General features: G+C 50.8%; 1 protein-coding gene across 1 annotated transcript in view; it reads right to left on the minus strand.

Moving 5' to 3' along the window:
* Positions 1-14,169: 14,169 nt before the first annotated feature.
* The window catches only part of CABIN1 (calcineurin binding protein 1), a 121,750-nt gene continuing 120,595 nt past the window's right edge, over positions 14,170-15,324 (minus strand). Inside the window, exon 36 of the mRNA XM_009911029.2 lies at positions 14,170-15,120. Coding sequence (XP_009909331.2) covers positions 14,977-15,120 — 144 coding nt within the window. The 3' untranslated portion in view covers positions 14,170-14,976. The remainder of the gene's footprint in view (positions 15,121-15,324) is intronic.

Raw genomic sequence — 15,324 nt, forward strand, 5'->3', positions numbered from 1 at the left:
GAGGACACCAGGGCTGTGCAGTGCCTGCACTGCACTCGGAGTGCTGGCTGTCACTAATTTAGGGCTGAGTAAAGACTCCTCCTCACTGAGCAATCACCAACAGGTTCTTACAAACACAAGCTCTGACGTTGTGATGGCAAAAAGAAAAACGATTCTGAGTGCCTGGCACTTTACACCCTAGCTGTGTGCCTGCCAACCACACAGGGAGACAGGCAATAATAAAATGGAAACTCAACAGGAAAAAACCCCAAACGACCCACGAGAGCTCTGCTCCCGGGAGTGCTGGGGAGCGTGCAGGGGGAAGCTGAGGTCCTGCTCGACAGCAAGCACTCCTTGTGAGCACGCAGCAGATGTTAGCAATAATGAGGGCTCTGATTTTGCCAGCCCTTCACACAGCACTCACTGCTGTAAGCTTCTGCAGGGAGATACTGCCCGGGTCAGATTCATGGAACACTTTGGGTTGGAAGGGGCCCTGAAGACCATCCAGTTCCAACCCCCTGCCGTGAGCAGGGAAGGATGATTAGGGGACTTGAGCACCTCCCCTGTGAAGGAGACTGAGATCCCTGGGGCTGTTTAGTCTTGAGAAGGCTGAGAGGGGATCTCATCAACGTCTATAAATATCTGAGGGGTGGGGGGTCAAACGGAGGGGGCCAAGCTCTGTTTGGTAGTACACAGTAAGAAGACAAGAAACAAGGGGGTCAAGCTTGAACACAGAAGGTTTCATCTCAACATGAGGAGAAATTTCTTTACAGTGAGGGTGACAGAGCACTGGAACAGGCTGCCCAGGGATGTTGTGGAGTCTCCTTCTCTGGAGACTTTTAAAAACCCACCTGGATGCATTCCTGTATGGAATACCTTCAGTGATCCTGCTTTGGCAGGGGAGTTGGACCCGATGATCCTTTGAGGTCCCTTCCAACCTCTAATATCCTGTGATACTGTGAGAAGCCCAGGTTGCTCAAGGCCTCATCTAGCCTGGCCTTGACCACCTCCAGAGAGGGGGCAGCCACAGCCTCCCTGGGCAGCCCGTTCCAGTGTGTCTCCACCCTCACTGTCAAGAATCTTTTCCTAATCTCCAGTCTCAATCTGCCCTCCTCAATCTTCACTCCATTCACTAGGGGCGGATTGGGTTAGCTTATCAGCAACCTGAGACAAAAATTCATGGTCCCACTTTTTCAGGCCTCTTTATCTTGCATTTCCCTTCCATGATGGATCTGCTCCTTCTCCTCCCTTCCCATGGCACTGCCAAGGAGTCGTTCAGAGGAGGAATTGCTGACTCCTGCAGTTCCTTACCCAGATTTCCCCCTTGGCATCCCTTCAGTGTTTCATCTAAAGATGTCCCCCTGTGCAAAGCCTGGCAACATCAAGGAGGCTGCAACACAGATCTGGCTCATGTAGCTTTCTGCAGCAAGGGTCAGGTTTCTGCTTCCTTACTGGGAACAAATCCAGCACCAGGCTGCATGTGTGAACACAGCACATAGCTGAGCAGGGAAGGGGCAGGGCTTCTGCTACTCTGCTGCAGAACAAACTGGGGAAACTCTATGTAATGCTCCATACCTCAGCACCAAAGCTTCTAGGGAGGGAGACTGGATGAACCCAGTGTCACAAAAGATCAGAAGAGCTGGGAAGCAAAGCTTCACTGGCTGTGATGGCTCCATGATGCACAAATCAGCAATGAATGTCTGTAGGGTGCACACACAGATGACAGAGGAATTAACATGCCACTGAGGGATATAATTACCTTCTTTAGCAGGGATGAAAATGAGAGAGAAGCAATTTGGCTGTCCAGGAAAAGGCATATCAGTGGTGCCAGGGCAGCCTGGGCACACCACAGGCAGAGCTCTTGCTAGGTGAGGCTCAGGAATGGTTTCTGCACAAGCCAGAGGTGTTGCAGAGAACAATGCTGCCCTCAGAGGAGCAGCAAAGAAGGCTCTGCAATACTTCTGTCTCTCTCTTTCATCCTGTGACTCTTCAGATGAGCACTAACTGAAGAGGACTGCATGTCCTCCTGGGGTGGGAGCAGATGGCTCCTGGTGCAGTGCAAGCAGCTCCCTGTGGGTCACAGCACTGCACATCTGACACAGCCTGGAGCAGGGCATGCCCAGGCTTCCACCGCACCATCACACTGCTCCACAGCTCTCCTGCTGACCCCAGCTCCTTGCAGGGAGACTGATGCTGCCTTCCAGCCTCTCCTAAAAGCTAGAGAAGCTGGATGGAGTGTCTGGGGAAAGGGGCACCAGTCTTCTCAAGAGCTTCTCACCTAGAATGGGCATTGCCCAGAGGCAGCAGCAGGGAGACAGAGTGAGGGTCCAGGCCTGAAGGAGGAGCTGCAGGGAGGGAAGGTGTCTGCACAGCAGGAAGGAGCAGAACTGAATGCTGCCACTGCAGGGATGATGCTAGAACTTAGCCTGTGCCCCACCAGCAGCAAAACCAATGCAGCTGCCAGCAGAAGGTGCCAAGGCAACCTGTGAATCTTAAACCTGTGAATCTTGAGCTCTCACTCCATGTTTAGCTGAACAATGGAACAGATTTTTTCTCCAGGAAACAAACCAGGGCTAGGTAAAAATGAAAGCAGCAAAATCAACCTTTAGTTTTTCTTCCCCCCACCCTGCCAACCTCATCCTCCACCAGGCCAAATACCAAACCTACCTCAGCATTTTGGCAGCAAGGAAATAGTCTCCAAGAAGAGTAACTGAGCAGCAATATCTTCTGCTTTGGCAATGTGTTACCTGGATGTTTCTGCAGGCACAGGAGCCCCTTCAGCAATGGCAATGTGCTAATTCCATTGGCACTCTCCCTCAAATTCAGTCACAGGCCTGGGTGAAGCCTTTTGGGGGTGGTTTTTTTGGTTCTCCTTTTACTTCCATGGCTCTTTCATCTGGAAGAGAGTAAGGCAGGACAGCACGGATGGTTAGTAGCATGTTGTCAAATGGTCACAAGGCACAAGGAATTTCAGATGCAGAATGTGGAAAAAAATAGAATAGAATTAACCAGGTTGGAAGAGACCTTCAAGATCATCGTGTCCAACCTATCATCCAACACCACCTAATCAACTAAACCATACAACCAAGCATCCTGTCAAGCCTCGCCCTGAACACCCCCAGCGACGGCGACCCCACCACCTCCCCAGGCAGCCCATTCCAAGGGGCAATCACTCTCTCTGTGTAAAATTCCTCCTAACCTCCAGCCTAAACCTCCCCTGGCGCAGCCTGAGACTGTGTCCTCTTGTTCTGGTACTGGTTGCCTGGGAGAAGAGACCAACCTCTGCCTGTCTACAACCTCCCTTCAGGTAGTTGTAGAGAGCAATAAGGTCACCCCTGAGTCTCCTCTTCTCCAGACTAAGCAACCCCAGCTCCCTCAGCCTCTCCTCATAGGGCTGTGTTCCAAACCCCTCACCAACTTTGTTGCTCTTCTCTGGACTCGTTCCAGCAAGTCAACCTCCTTCCTAAACTGAGGGGCCCAGAACTGGACACAGGACTCGAGGTGTGGCCTAACCAGTGCAGTGTACAGGGGCACAATGACCTCCCTGCTCCTGCTGGCCACACTGTTCCTGATGCAGGCCAGGATGCCACTGGCCCTCCTGGCTGCCTGGGCACACTGCAGGCTCATGTTCAGTCTACCATCAACCAGCACCCCCAGGTCCCTCTCAGCCTGGCTGCTCTCCAGCCACTCTGACCCCAGCCTGTAGCACTGCATGGGGTTGCTGTGGCCAATGTGCAGCACCTGGCACTTGGATGTGTTCAGTCTCCTGCCATTGGACTCTGCCCATCTGTCCAGCCTGTCGAGGTCCCTCTGCAGAGCCTCTCTACCCTCCAGCAGATCAACTCCTGCCCCCAGCTTGGTGTCAGATGCAAATTTACTGATGATGGACTCAATGCCCTCATCCAGATCATCAATAAAGATGTTAAAGAGCATGGGGCCCAGCACTGATCCTTGGGGCACACCACTGGTGACTGGCTGCCAGCTGGATGTGGCACCATTCACCACCACTCTCTGGGCTCGGCCCTCCAGCCAGTTCCTAACCCATCGCAGTGTGCTCCCATCCAAGCCAGGGGCTGACAGCTTGGCCAGGAAATCCCAGTCTTTATGAGGAAAAAAACCAAAGACTTGGGTTTGCTGCACTGAATCACCCCAAGTTCTCAGCAGGCACAGTTAAGGACTCTCCAAAACCCCCAAGCATGTGCTGTGCTGACAAGAACAGACACTTGTGAGTCTGCTCCAGAATTCTGCTCGTGGGAAGCTCTGTCTGATTCACCCTGAAAACAACTCTACTCTGCCCTGCTGAGACCTCACCTGCAATATTGCACCCAGTTTTGGGCTTCCCAGCTCAAGAGGGACAGGGATCTGCTGGAGAGAGTCCAAGGGAGGGCTATGAGGATGCTGAAGGGACTGAGCACTGCCTGGTGAGGAGAGGCTGAGAGCCCTGGGGGTGGTTATTCTGGAGAGGGGATTTAATCAATGTTTATCAATATCTGAGGGCTGGGGGTCAAGAGGGAGGGGCCAGGCTCTGCTCACCTGCACCCTGTGATAGCACAAGGGGTAATGAATGGAAACTCCAGCACAGGAGGTTCCACCTCAACAGGAGGAGGAATTTCTTCACTGTGAGGGTTGCAGAGCCCTGGAACAGGCTGCCCAGAGAGGTTGTGGAGTCTCCTTCTCTGGAGACTTTCCAGCCCTGTGTGGCTGTGTTCCTGTGTGACCTGTGCTGGATTCTATGGCCCTGCTCTGGCAGGGAGTTGGACTTGAGGATCTCTGGAGATCCCTTCCAACCCCTAACGTCCTGTGAGCTCTGATCCCTTCTTGGACCAGGTACATACTTCAGAAGAAACACTCTCCTCCTCCTCCTCTTCCTCTCTCCTTCTTCCCCAGCAGACTCTGTGCCCTTGAAACCAACATTTCCCTATTTTCCTGTTCTTTTCAGCTCCTTTTTCATTTGTCTTCCACCGCACCAGAAAACACAACAGTTGCTACACTGAGCATTGTCTGTGCCTGAGCTGCCATTGCTGCACTGTGACCACTGGCCCAGGCTGGGCACTGCACCATGGCAGTGTCAATGTGCCTGAGCTGCACTGAAGCTGCAAGAAGTTCATCTTACTACCAAGGCAAATGCAGCAGGAGTGAGTGCACCTGAGCACTGGCTGCTCTCTCACACACATTTTAATTGTGTTATGAGTTATCCAGCAGTGAACTCCCTGGCTGGGCTGCTGCTCTCCAGAGCACTCAGCTGAGCTGTGTGCAGTTGTCAGAGGACTTGTGTTTGCCCCCACAGCAGCTGCAGGACACATGGCCAGAGGCTCAAGGCAAGATGCCTCCTTGTCTGGCCTCCAGCAAAGTTCATTTACTCACTAAGCAGAGGAAGCATTTCCAGCAGTGCAGTCTGTTGGGAAAGCCACAGCAGCACTGCTAATTGTTTGAACTTGCACTGATTACTTGAGGGCACAGCACTGCAAATTGATGTTCTAAGCTCAGTAACTTCCACCATGAAATGCTAAATCTTCATTTCCACACACACCCCCTTGCCCCCAGCCCACTCTAACTTAATGGAAATCTAATAACCAGTCTAGACATTCCTGAGTGACCAATGCCCATCTTCAAACTGCAGCTTTCTGGCATTCCTACAGCATGGTGGCTTCATGTGTCAGCTCAGCCAACAAGTTCAGTCCTTCTCTGAGAGTACAACCAGTGCCACCTCTCAAGGGGAGAAGAGTCATTGCAGTCCTGTTGGAGGAGTTACATTTTATATACACCTGTGCAGTTAGAAGAGGAAATGTGACTCTTCATAGACTCACAGAATGGAAGGGACCCCCAAAGGTCATGCAGTCTGACCCCCCCTGCAGTCAGCAGGGACATCCCCAGCTACATCAGGCTGCCCAGGGTCTCATTGAGCCTCACCAACGAGGCCTCAACCACCTCCCTGGGCAACCTGTTTCAGTGTTCCACCACTCTCAGGACTCAGTCTCAAGCTGTGCCAGGGGAGGTTCAGGCTGGATGTTAGGAAGAAGTTCTTCCTAGAAAGAGTTATTTGCCATTGGAATGTGCTGCCCAGGGAGGTGGTGGAGTCACCATCACTGGAGGTGTTTAGGAAGAGACTGTGTGAGGCACTTGGTGCCATGGTTTAGTTGATTAGATGGTGTTGGGTGATAGGTTGGACTCGATGATCTCAAAGGTCTCTTCCAACCTGGTTCATTCTATTCTATTCATAGTGAAGAACTTGTTCCTAACATCCAATCTGAATCTGCTCTGGTCTAGTCTGAAGCCATTGCCCCTGGTCCTGTCCCTGCAGGCCTTTGCAAACAGTCTCTCTCCATCCTTCTTGTAGTTGCTTCAGGTACTGGCAGGCTACTACTATGTCTCCCTGGAGCCTCCTCTTCTCCAGGCTGAACACCTCCAGCTCCCTCAGCCTGTCCTTGTAGCAGAGGTGCTCCAACCCCCTGATCATTTTTGTGTCCTTCCTCTAGACCCTCTCCATCAGGTCCATGTCTTTCCTATACTGAGGGCTCCAGACCTGCACACAGTACGCCAGGTGAGGTCTCAGCAGAGCAGAGTGGCAGAATCACCTCTCTGGATCCGCTGGCAGTGCTGCTTTGGATGCAGCCCAGGATGTGATTGGCCTCCTGTGCTGCAAGCTCACACTGCCTGCTAGGAAATTAGATCTCTGCTGTGACTCACAAGGAATCGAGGAACACTTCCCAAGCCAGAAGCTTTTGTGCTCCTCCAGCAGCCTTTGATAGTGACCAGGGCACACTAAGTGTTCAGTGCCAGATCAGGGACCAGCTTATGCCATACACACCTGCATATAGAATTCAGCTGCACATCATTTCTTGTGAGGAGCCCTCCCTACCTGTCACACCTCAGAGAAGCAAGGAAGGGAAGATGGAGGCAGGTTCTTAAGCTAACAGTTGGACATAACTATGAAGCATTCACTGTGTCCAAAATGCCTTTGGCCTGCTCCAAGTTAGTTAGAATAATTTCATTCTAGCTCAGGTTAGATGAATACCATCCCCTGTGGTTCTCCTAAGCCTATACCACACAGGAACTTTGGTTTATATTCTATTTATACTGGAATTCATTGGTGGGTTGGTTTTGGTAGGGTCTCTGAAAGAGAAGAGGGAAGAAAATTTAGGCTGAGAAACAAATAGTGAGAGAGAGAGATCCATGTCTCACCTGAGAGTAAAACCTCCTTTCTCCCACACCTGCTGAATCCTGCTTGGATAGGCAGCTTCCTCCAGCACTTCCAGAGACACCACAAAGTGTTCCTCCCACTGGGATTACAGAACTGATGGAGTGCTTCTGTGCCCAGCTACAGGCACAACCATTTCACAGCACAGAGAGGTCCTAAATGCAGGCAGGCAGGAGGGTGATTTCCCTTCTCTCCTCACTAGAAGTGGCTTTGTTTAGCTGATTCTGCGGTCAGTCCATGGCCTGAGCTCCATCTCATTACCCCATTCCATGTGCATTGCTACAGGCTGACTGCAGCACTTGATCTCACCTCCTGCATCCTTTAGATAACACAAACTGTTACACAAGCTCTTCTCCAGGCTCAAAAGCTGTGTATTTCTTCCCTCCATCTTCATACAGACTCCTGTAAAGTCAGAATTTGACTTTAATGAAACCATCTCAAAACACTTCACTGACCCAGCAGATGCTCGTGGGCTCAGGGACACAGGCACAAGCCCCAAGCCACTGCCATGAACATCAGGATTCACACTGAGGAAGCTGGAAGCATCCTTTCACAGGAGTCCTTTCACAGGAGTCTGACTGTCAGAAGCTACCTTTCTGTCCCCCATGAAGATACCAACCTGGGAGCTTGGCTGAGACACCTGAAGGCTGTGTGGCCATACAGAGGGACTTGGACAGACTGAGAACTGGGCAGAGAGGAACCTACTGGGGTTCAGCAGGGTAAGTGCAGTGTCCTGTGCCTGGGAAGGAAGAATAAACTGCAGCAGTACAGACTGGGAGGTGATCTGCTGGAGAGCAGCCCTGTGGAGAAGGACCTGGGAGTGCTGATGGACAAGTTCTGCATGGGACAGCAATGTGCCCTGGTGGCCAAGAAGGCCAATGGGATCCTGGGGGGTCATTCAGAGAGTGTAGCCAGCAGATCCAGGGAGGTTCTCCTCCCCCTCTACTCTGCCCTGCCGAGACCTCACCTGCAATATTGCATCCAGTTCAAGAGGGACAGGGATCTGCTGCAGAGAGTCCAAGGGAAGGCTATGAGGATGCTGAAGGGACTGAGCTGGTGAGGAGAGGCTGAGAGACCTGGGGGTGGTTAGTCTGGAGAGAAGGTGGCTGAGAAGGGATTTAATCAATGTCTATCAATATCTGAGGGCTGGGGGTCAAGAGGGAGGGGCCAGGCTCTGCTCACCTGCACCCTGGGATGGGACAAGGGGCAATGGATAGAAACTCCAGCACAGGAGGTTCCACCTCAACAGGAGGAGGAACTTCTTCACTGTGAGGGTCACAGAGCACTGAAACAGGCTGCCCAGAGAGGTTGTGGAGTCTCCTTCTCTGGAGACTTTCCAGCCCTGTGTGGATGCATTCCTGTGTGACCTGTGCTGGGTTCTATGGCCCTGCTCTGGCAGAGGGTTGGACTTGATGATCTCTGGAGGTCCCTTCCAAGAAAATGGAAAATCCCCAGCAGGCTTTTTACAGGGGAATTACCCCCCTGCCCCCAAGTCTCCAGTGGATCTGTTTTCCTGCTAAGCTGCAATATTCATGGTAACAAAATCAGCTGTTTTTGGCTTTTGTTTGTTACTGTGACCAGAAATGTGGGGCAGAATCCTGTTAACTTTGATGCTTCTCATTCCCTCTGCTTTGAGCCAGACTGTTATGAATTGGACATATGGTAGGGCAGCAGAAGGCCCTTACAAGTAAGAGAGGTTAAAGCCAGCAGTGTAATTTAGCCTTTCAGAAGGTAAGACCACAGCCACTCAGGGTAGGCTTTGGGCTGGGGTCTGGGTTGGTTTTTTTCCCCCCTTTCTTCTCTGTCCTAGGGCCCCCTCTAGTGCTACCAGAGCTGTGCAGATCCCAAATGGCAGGAGATGAACTTTTGGGTCCGTGGCTATCCAGAGATGACCTCACAGCCTTGAGACTGCCCTCGAGCCAGACCTGCCACAGGCTTTGCTCTTACTCATCCACAACATTATTTTAGGGATAAATCCACCCATAGCACAGAAATCTTTTGAGCTGTTATGATGACAACCCCCATACCACCCACAGCTTCTGTGCTGTTGCAGTGGAAGGCTGCACTCTGAGCCTGCACCAGAGCCTCTGCAAGTGCTAAGCTCCTCCAGACAGCTCCTGGGCTTGGTGTAGATGGCTTGAGAGGGTGAGATCAATAAACCTGCATCTTCCATAGAGAGTCTCTCAGGCCCCAACTGTTTTTTCAGGGTCAGCTGCAGAGAGGGAAATCCATAGGCACAAGACAGAGCTGCACAGAGCTCTGGGAGAGCTTTGAAGACTGTGGAGCTGGGGTTCTGGAGGTGGCAAGCAAGCACTTGCTGCTGGGGTGCCATCCTCACACGTGCATTAGCTAAACAGCAGCAGGAAGAAAAACCCCTGTCCAAGGACAAAGGGGTTGTGAAATCTCTGGTGACATCTGCCTGGAGTCTCTACCTGTTGGTGTGAAAGAGCCATTCAAGCGAAGAAGTTCTCCCTCCAACAGCCAGCAAATCCCAGATGCTGTCTGCTGCCCCTTGCCCTGTGCCCTGCAACAACAGCTCAGGGAAGTTCTAACAAAGGTGGAACTTGGGCTCACACAGCCCGTGGTACAGTACTCAAAGGTCACTGCCAAAAGCCTGACACAGGCTTCAGAGCTCAGTGGCTTCTCAGTCATCAGCCAGGAGAAATGGCAACAGCCTGCAGTGAAGTTCTTCCCATTGTCCTCAGCTGCAAGAGCAAAGCTCCTTCTTCCCAGCTGTACCTGACTAAGGTCACAGAATGCAGCTGGCTTTTCCTCCTGAGCATCTCCATTACCCTGCCTTCTCTTTCCTTAAGAACCACATTAGGAGCCTGCAGGACCAGAAGGAAGCTGTGCCCTGTGACACTCTACACACAAGCTGCACACCCTACCCTTTTCTCCCTTCAATGAAATGCCACCACCACTGCTAGGACTGGATTTACCACCACCCTGGATGGCAGGACTTGGTTTGTCCTCACCAGGTCCCTCTGTTTTCATCCCATTTTGCTTCCTCATCAGCTTTGGCTGCCATGCCTTCCTCATCTTTTCCTGCCCCCTCTCTCCCTGACCATATGGTGTTTATTTTGGCTGCAGTAGACATTAATTTCATTACCCATGAGGAAATGTCTTCCTAATTAAAGAAAACCCAACCAACAGACACCACCAACTGGCAAACCCTGGTAGATGATGAAACTGAGGGAAGAGAACTCATCATCTCCCTTGATCTGCTGTTTGGGTTGTGGAACAAACCACGATCAGCTTTTGAAGAACAACCTAAGTCAGTGAGCAGCAGGAGCTAACCCCAGCTTTGCTCAGCAAAAGTAATTCTTAGTCAAACATTAGGTCCTTGCCTCAGAAATTCTCAGTGGTCTTAACCACACACAGATGACAGAATCCTTGTGTCAGGAGATGCAGCTACGTCAAACACAGCCAAATGCCAGCACTGAACCGGTGAGCAGTGGAAGGCAGCTTACCATGCTGAGCTTAACAAAGCTCAGCACCAGGACAGAAAGCCTCTTCAACAGCCACTCCCAACAGCCCATTCGAAAATACTTTCTTGTGTTTGCTTTGGAACGAGAATGCTTTTGCTGTTGGCCTGGGAGCCTTAGCAGTTTGGCTTTCCAGTAGCCAAAAGGCTTTGCTTTGTGATCAGTGACTGTCAAAGAAAACACAAACAAGCGAACAACAAAACCCAGCCCTAGCAATAAAGCCACTTGGTCACGGACCTTGCCTGAGTTTACTTTAGGCACCTGACATTCTTGTCCCTCTGGCTTCAGGGGGGAGGACCCAAAGCAAACAAAGGCAAAAGCAATAGACTGCAGGAGCAGCCTTTCATTAGTCTGACACCTCAGACACCTGGGAACAGAGCTTTGGCAAGCAAACCTTGCAGGCTGATGCTGTGTTTGTATCTGCTGTGCAACTTGCACCTTGCCTCTAGTTGGATTTAAAGCTTTTCCAGCCAGGGTTAGATAGAAATCAAAGAAATTGTTTCAAGTACATCTAAACCTAGCTGCAAGTTCACCAGAAAGCCTTTTTGTGTGTGTGTGTGAGGGGGGCCTGGAACATTCCACAGAATTCTGTTGCTGGCTTCAGAAGATTCTATGGGATATGGCAGTTCTGTTGGTGAGGATCTGAAGTTCTGGCTCCAGGCACCTGCAGGGGTGCTGCTTCACATGGAAGTCAATGGATCCAGGGAGGTTCTTCTCCCCCTCTACTCTGCCCTGCTGAGACCTCACCTGCAATATTGCATCCAGTTCTGGGCTCCCCAGCTCAAGAGGGACAGGGATCTGCTGGAGAGAGTCCAAGGGAGGGCTACAAGGATGATGAGGGGACTGAGCACTGCCTGGTGAGGAGAGTCTGAGAGCCCTGGGGGTGGTTAGTCTGGAGAGGAGAAGGCTGAGAGGGGATTTAATCAATGTTTATCAATACCTGAGGGCTGGGGGTCAAGAGGGAGGGGCCAGGCTCTGCTCTCCTGCACCCTGGGATAGGACAAGGGGCAATGGATAGACACTCCAGCACAGGAGCTTCCACCTCAACAGGAGGAGGAACTTCTTCACTGTGAGGGTCACAGAGCACTGGAGCAGGCTGCCCAGAGAGGTTGTGGAGTCTCCTTCTCTGGAGACCTTGCAGCCCCATCTGGATGTGTTCCTGTGCGACCTGTGCTGGGTTCTATGGTCCTGCTCTGGCAGAGGGTTGGACTTGATGATCTCTGGAGGTCCCTTCCAACCCCTAACATCCTGTGAGACTGTGATCTGGGCATCTTCAGAATATGGCTCCTTGAACTGCAGAAATACAGCAATTGTACTCACAGAGAGAGGATTTCACACAAAGAAGAAGAATGATTCCTTCAGAGGCCATCAGCAGTAATACCCCTTGTGGAAGGTGGCTTACAGCTCAGCATGACACCACTGAGCCATTAGCAGAAGGGCAGAACATGAAGGAGGGGGGCCTGTGCAGGTCAGTATCAGTAATTCCTGGAGATGGAGAAAAATTCCTTGGAGCTACCCAAGAGCATAGTGAGAACAAAAGATCATAGGGAAAGCAAGTTGAGCAGCTCTGTAGTTTGGAGATGAAAATGAGTTTGGAGCAGATTTCACAGAGTGCTTTGGGTTGGAAGGAACCTTAAAGCTCCTCCAGGTCCCATCCTCCTGCCATGGGCAAGGACACCTCTCACCAGCCCAGGTTGCTCAAGGCCTCATCTAACCTGGCCCTGAACACCTCCAGGGAGGGGCATCCACAACCTCCCTGGGCAACCTGTTCCAGTGTCTCCCCACCCTCACTGGAAAGAATTTCTTCCTCATCTCCAGTCTCAACCTGCTCTCCTCAGGCCTCAATTCATTCCCTCTCAGCCTATCATTACACCAACTAAGTTCAGCTCTCTTTGCTGACAAGAACAGACTCTTTCAGCTTTCCTTAGCCAGCAAAGAAATTAAATCCTTCTCAGAAAGCAGGGCTAGAAATCAAAAAGCAAGCTCTGGTGAAAGAGAGAGGCAAAACCAAACCACAACCAAAAAACCCACTCAACCTCCCCCCCTCCCCCAAAAAATGAATCTTTAAGGATAATAAAACAGATTGGAAAAGACCTTTGAGATCATTGAGTCCAACCTATCAACCAGCACCATCTAATCAACTAAACCACGGCACCAAGTGCCTCAGCCAGTCTCTTCCTAAATACTTCCAGTGATGGTGACTCCACCACCTCCCTGGGCAGCACATTTCAATGGCCAATCTCTCTTTCTGGGAAGAACTTTCTCCATACCTCCAGCCTAAGATTCCCTTGGTGCAGTTTGAGACTGTGTCCTCTTGTTCTGGTTGCCTGGGAGAAGAGACCAACCCCCTCCTGGCTACAGCCTCCCTTCAGGTAGTTGTAGACAGCAAGAAGGTCTGCCCTGAGCCTCCTCTTCTCCAGGCTAAGCAACCCCAGCTCCCTCAACCTCTCCTCACAGGGCTGTGCTCCAAACCCTTCCCCAGCTTTGTTGCCCTTCTCTGGACACCTTCCAGCAAGTCAACATCTGTCTTCATGCATGGAACACATACTAGAAGTTTAAATGTGATCTTAAAAGTTAGTTCAGGAAGGACCTCAGGGAACTGCTTGAGAGAGTCCAGCAGAGCGCTGAGTGCTCGACGGCCAGGTCCGCCTGGGGACAGAAGAGGTAACAGAGAGCTCATGGGTGAGGACTAAAAGGAAAGCAAGGCAAGGTGACATGGCAGTGAGGAAGTGCACCCACTGCAGGCCACGACAGCAACACTGGCTGATACAGGTTCTGGCTCCCACCAGACCAAACTCATCCAAAGAGTTCTGTGGAGGCTTCAGGAAAGGAAGAGGCTTCCTTCTCCTGCCTCCTCCCCACTGCTGCTCTCCAGGCAACGAAAGGACTACGTGTGGAACCTCAGCCTCTCACGATGCACAGAGACAAGAGTCCATTTCAACTTTATTAGAAAAAAAACCCCCCAAACAATCCCCACCCAAAGTTTATACAAAGCTCTGCATTTGTACAGAAAACCAGACCCCCCCTCCCTCCTCCCCCCCCCCCAAAAAAAAAAAACCCCACAAAGAAATCCACCACTGCAAGCTGGATGCACTTTGTTTCCATATCCATCCATATATATATGTATGTACAGACACATATATATATGTGTGTGTGTGTGTGTGGGTGCATGGGTGTTTATAGAGAAGTCTGTGACTCCTTGGGGTGGGGTGGTTTTTTTTTTTGCATGGTTTGCATTCATTATTTTACAAAGTTAACATTCAGTAGGAAAACAACAACAAAAAAAAAAGGAAAACCAACAACAACAAAAAAAAACCCCCAAACCCCAAAAGGATCTTTATTACCATTATTTTCCTCATATAAATAACTGTGAGCAGTTCCTCTGCAGAGAGGTTAAAAAAGACCTTTTCGTCTCGTTCTGTAAAAAAACAGACATTACTGAAATGGTTTTGCAATACCACCATAAAAATAGCATCTAGCCCTCCCCACCCCTCCCCTCCTGCCCCTCCCCCAACCTCAAAATGCTTGTCCAAGGCATTAGAAGAGAAAGGACTGTAAGACAATTCTGGAGAGATCAGTTCTTTAAGCCAACGTTCAGGTAGATGATTTCTGCTTGTCCCTCAACCGTGGGCGTGAAAAGAGCCTGAGCAGCAGGCCAGGCTCTCTGTCTGCCTGCAAAAGCTCTTTCTCAGCCTACTGTCACCCAGTCGTGTTCCAGTGAAGCACCCCAGCAGTGCCAAGGAGCTGACAGGCTCTCAGCTCGCAACAGAGCCAAAGACTTTCTCGATGTCATTCAAGCCTCACCCAGCTAAGCAAATTTTTCCTACTCCATTCAGTTTCAAGGGAGCTGCTGGACTGATTGTGGCACAGATAGGCAGACATCAGGCTGCTGAACTACTGGGAGGAAAGCTTCACCAGCAGGGAAAAATGCAAAAAAAGACAACTGAAAAGGAGGAAGGTGCTATAGAAAAGAGCTGGAGTGACTCCCAGGGCTCTGGCCGAAGAAGCAGGAACAGTAGAGAGCTCAAAACATCCTTGTGTTTGCTGAAGTTCGAGGTGATGGCGTGGTCCAGATGAGTTAAGTGCCTGGTAAACAATCATTCTTTCTGTCAAGCACCATGGTGGGGAGAATGGCAAAGGTTCTGAAGGCAATACAAGCGGGTAGTGGTGGTAACAAAGGTAATGAGGAGTGAAGAACACAACGATGCCAATTAAATGGAGAGCAATGCCAGCGAGGATGTTTCAACTGCCAGAGATGCTGGCAAGGAGAAGAATGGTTTGCATGGTTGGTGTTGATGATGGCCAGAAATTCATTCATATGTCCATGTAGTCATCATCTTCATCAGTATCACTTTCCAGAGAGGACTCCTGGCTTGAGGTCTCTAAGATTTCCAAAGCTGGCTGACAAAGGCTCTCCTTCTTTACATTCGCTGCAGACTGAGCAGATAAAATTGCAGACTGACCCCAAAAAGAGAGAGAGAGAATATGTTGCTCAATAGGCAGCACAAAGCCATGGGCACAGGGGGAAAAGCCAACTGCTTGCTAGCCCTTCACACTAAGCAGCTCTCCGACTGCCATGGAAGGTATGGCATCCTCACGTGAGCCAACAGAACACTGACCAGTAGGCTTCCCCACAGTTAATATTCTGCTAGCTTCCACTGA

The sequence above is a fragment of the Dryobates pubescens genome, chromosome 25 (genome assembly GCF_014839835.1).
Source record: "Dryobates pubescens isolate bDryPub1 chromosome 25, bDryPub1.pri, whole genome shotgun sequence".
NCBI classification, from domain to species: Eukaryota; Metazoa; Chordata; class Aves; order Piciformes; family Picidae; genus Dryobates; species Dryobates pubescens.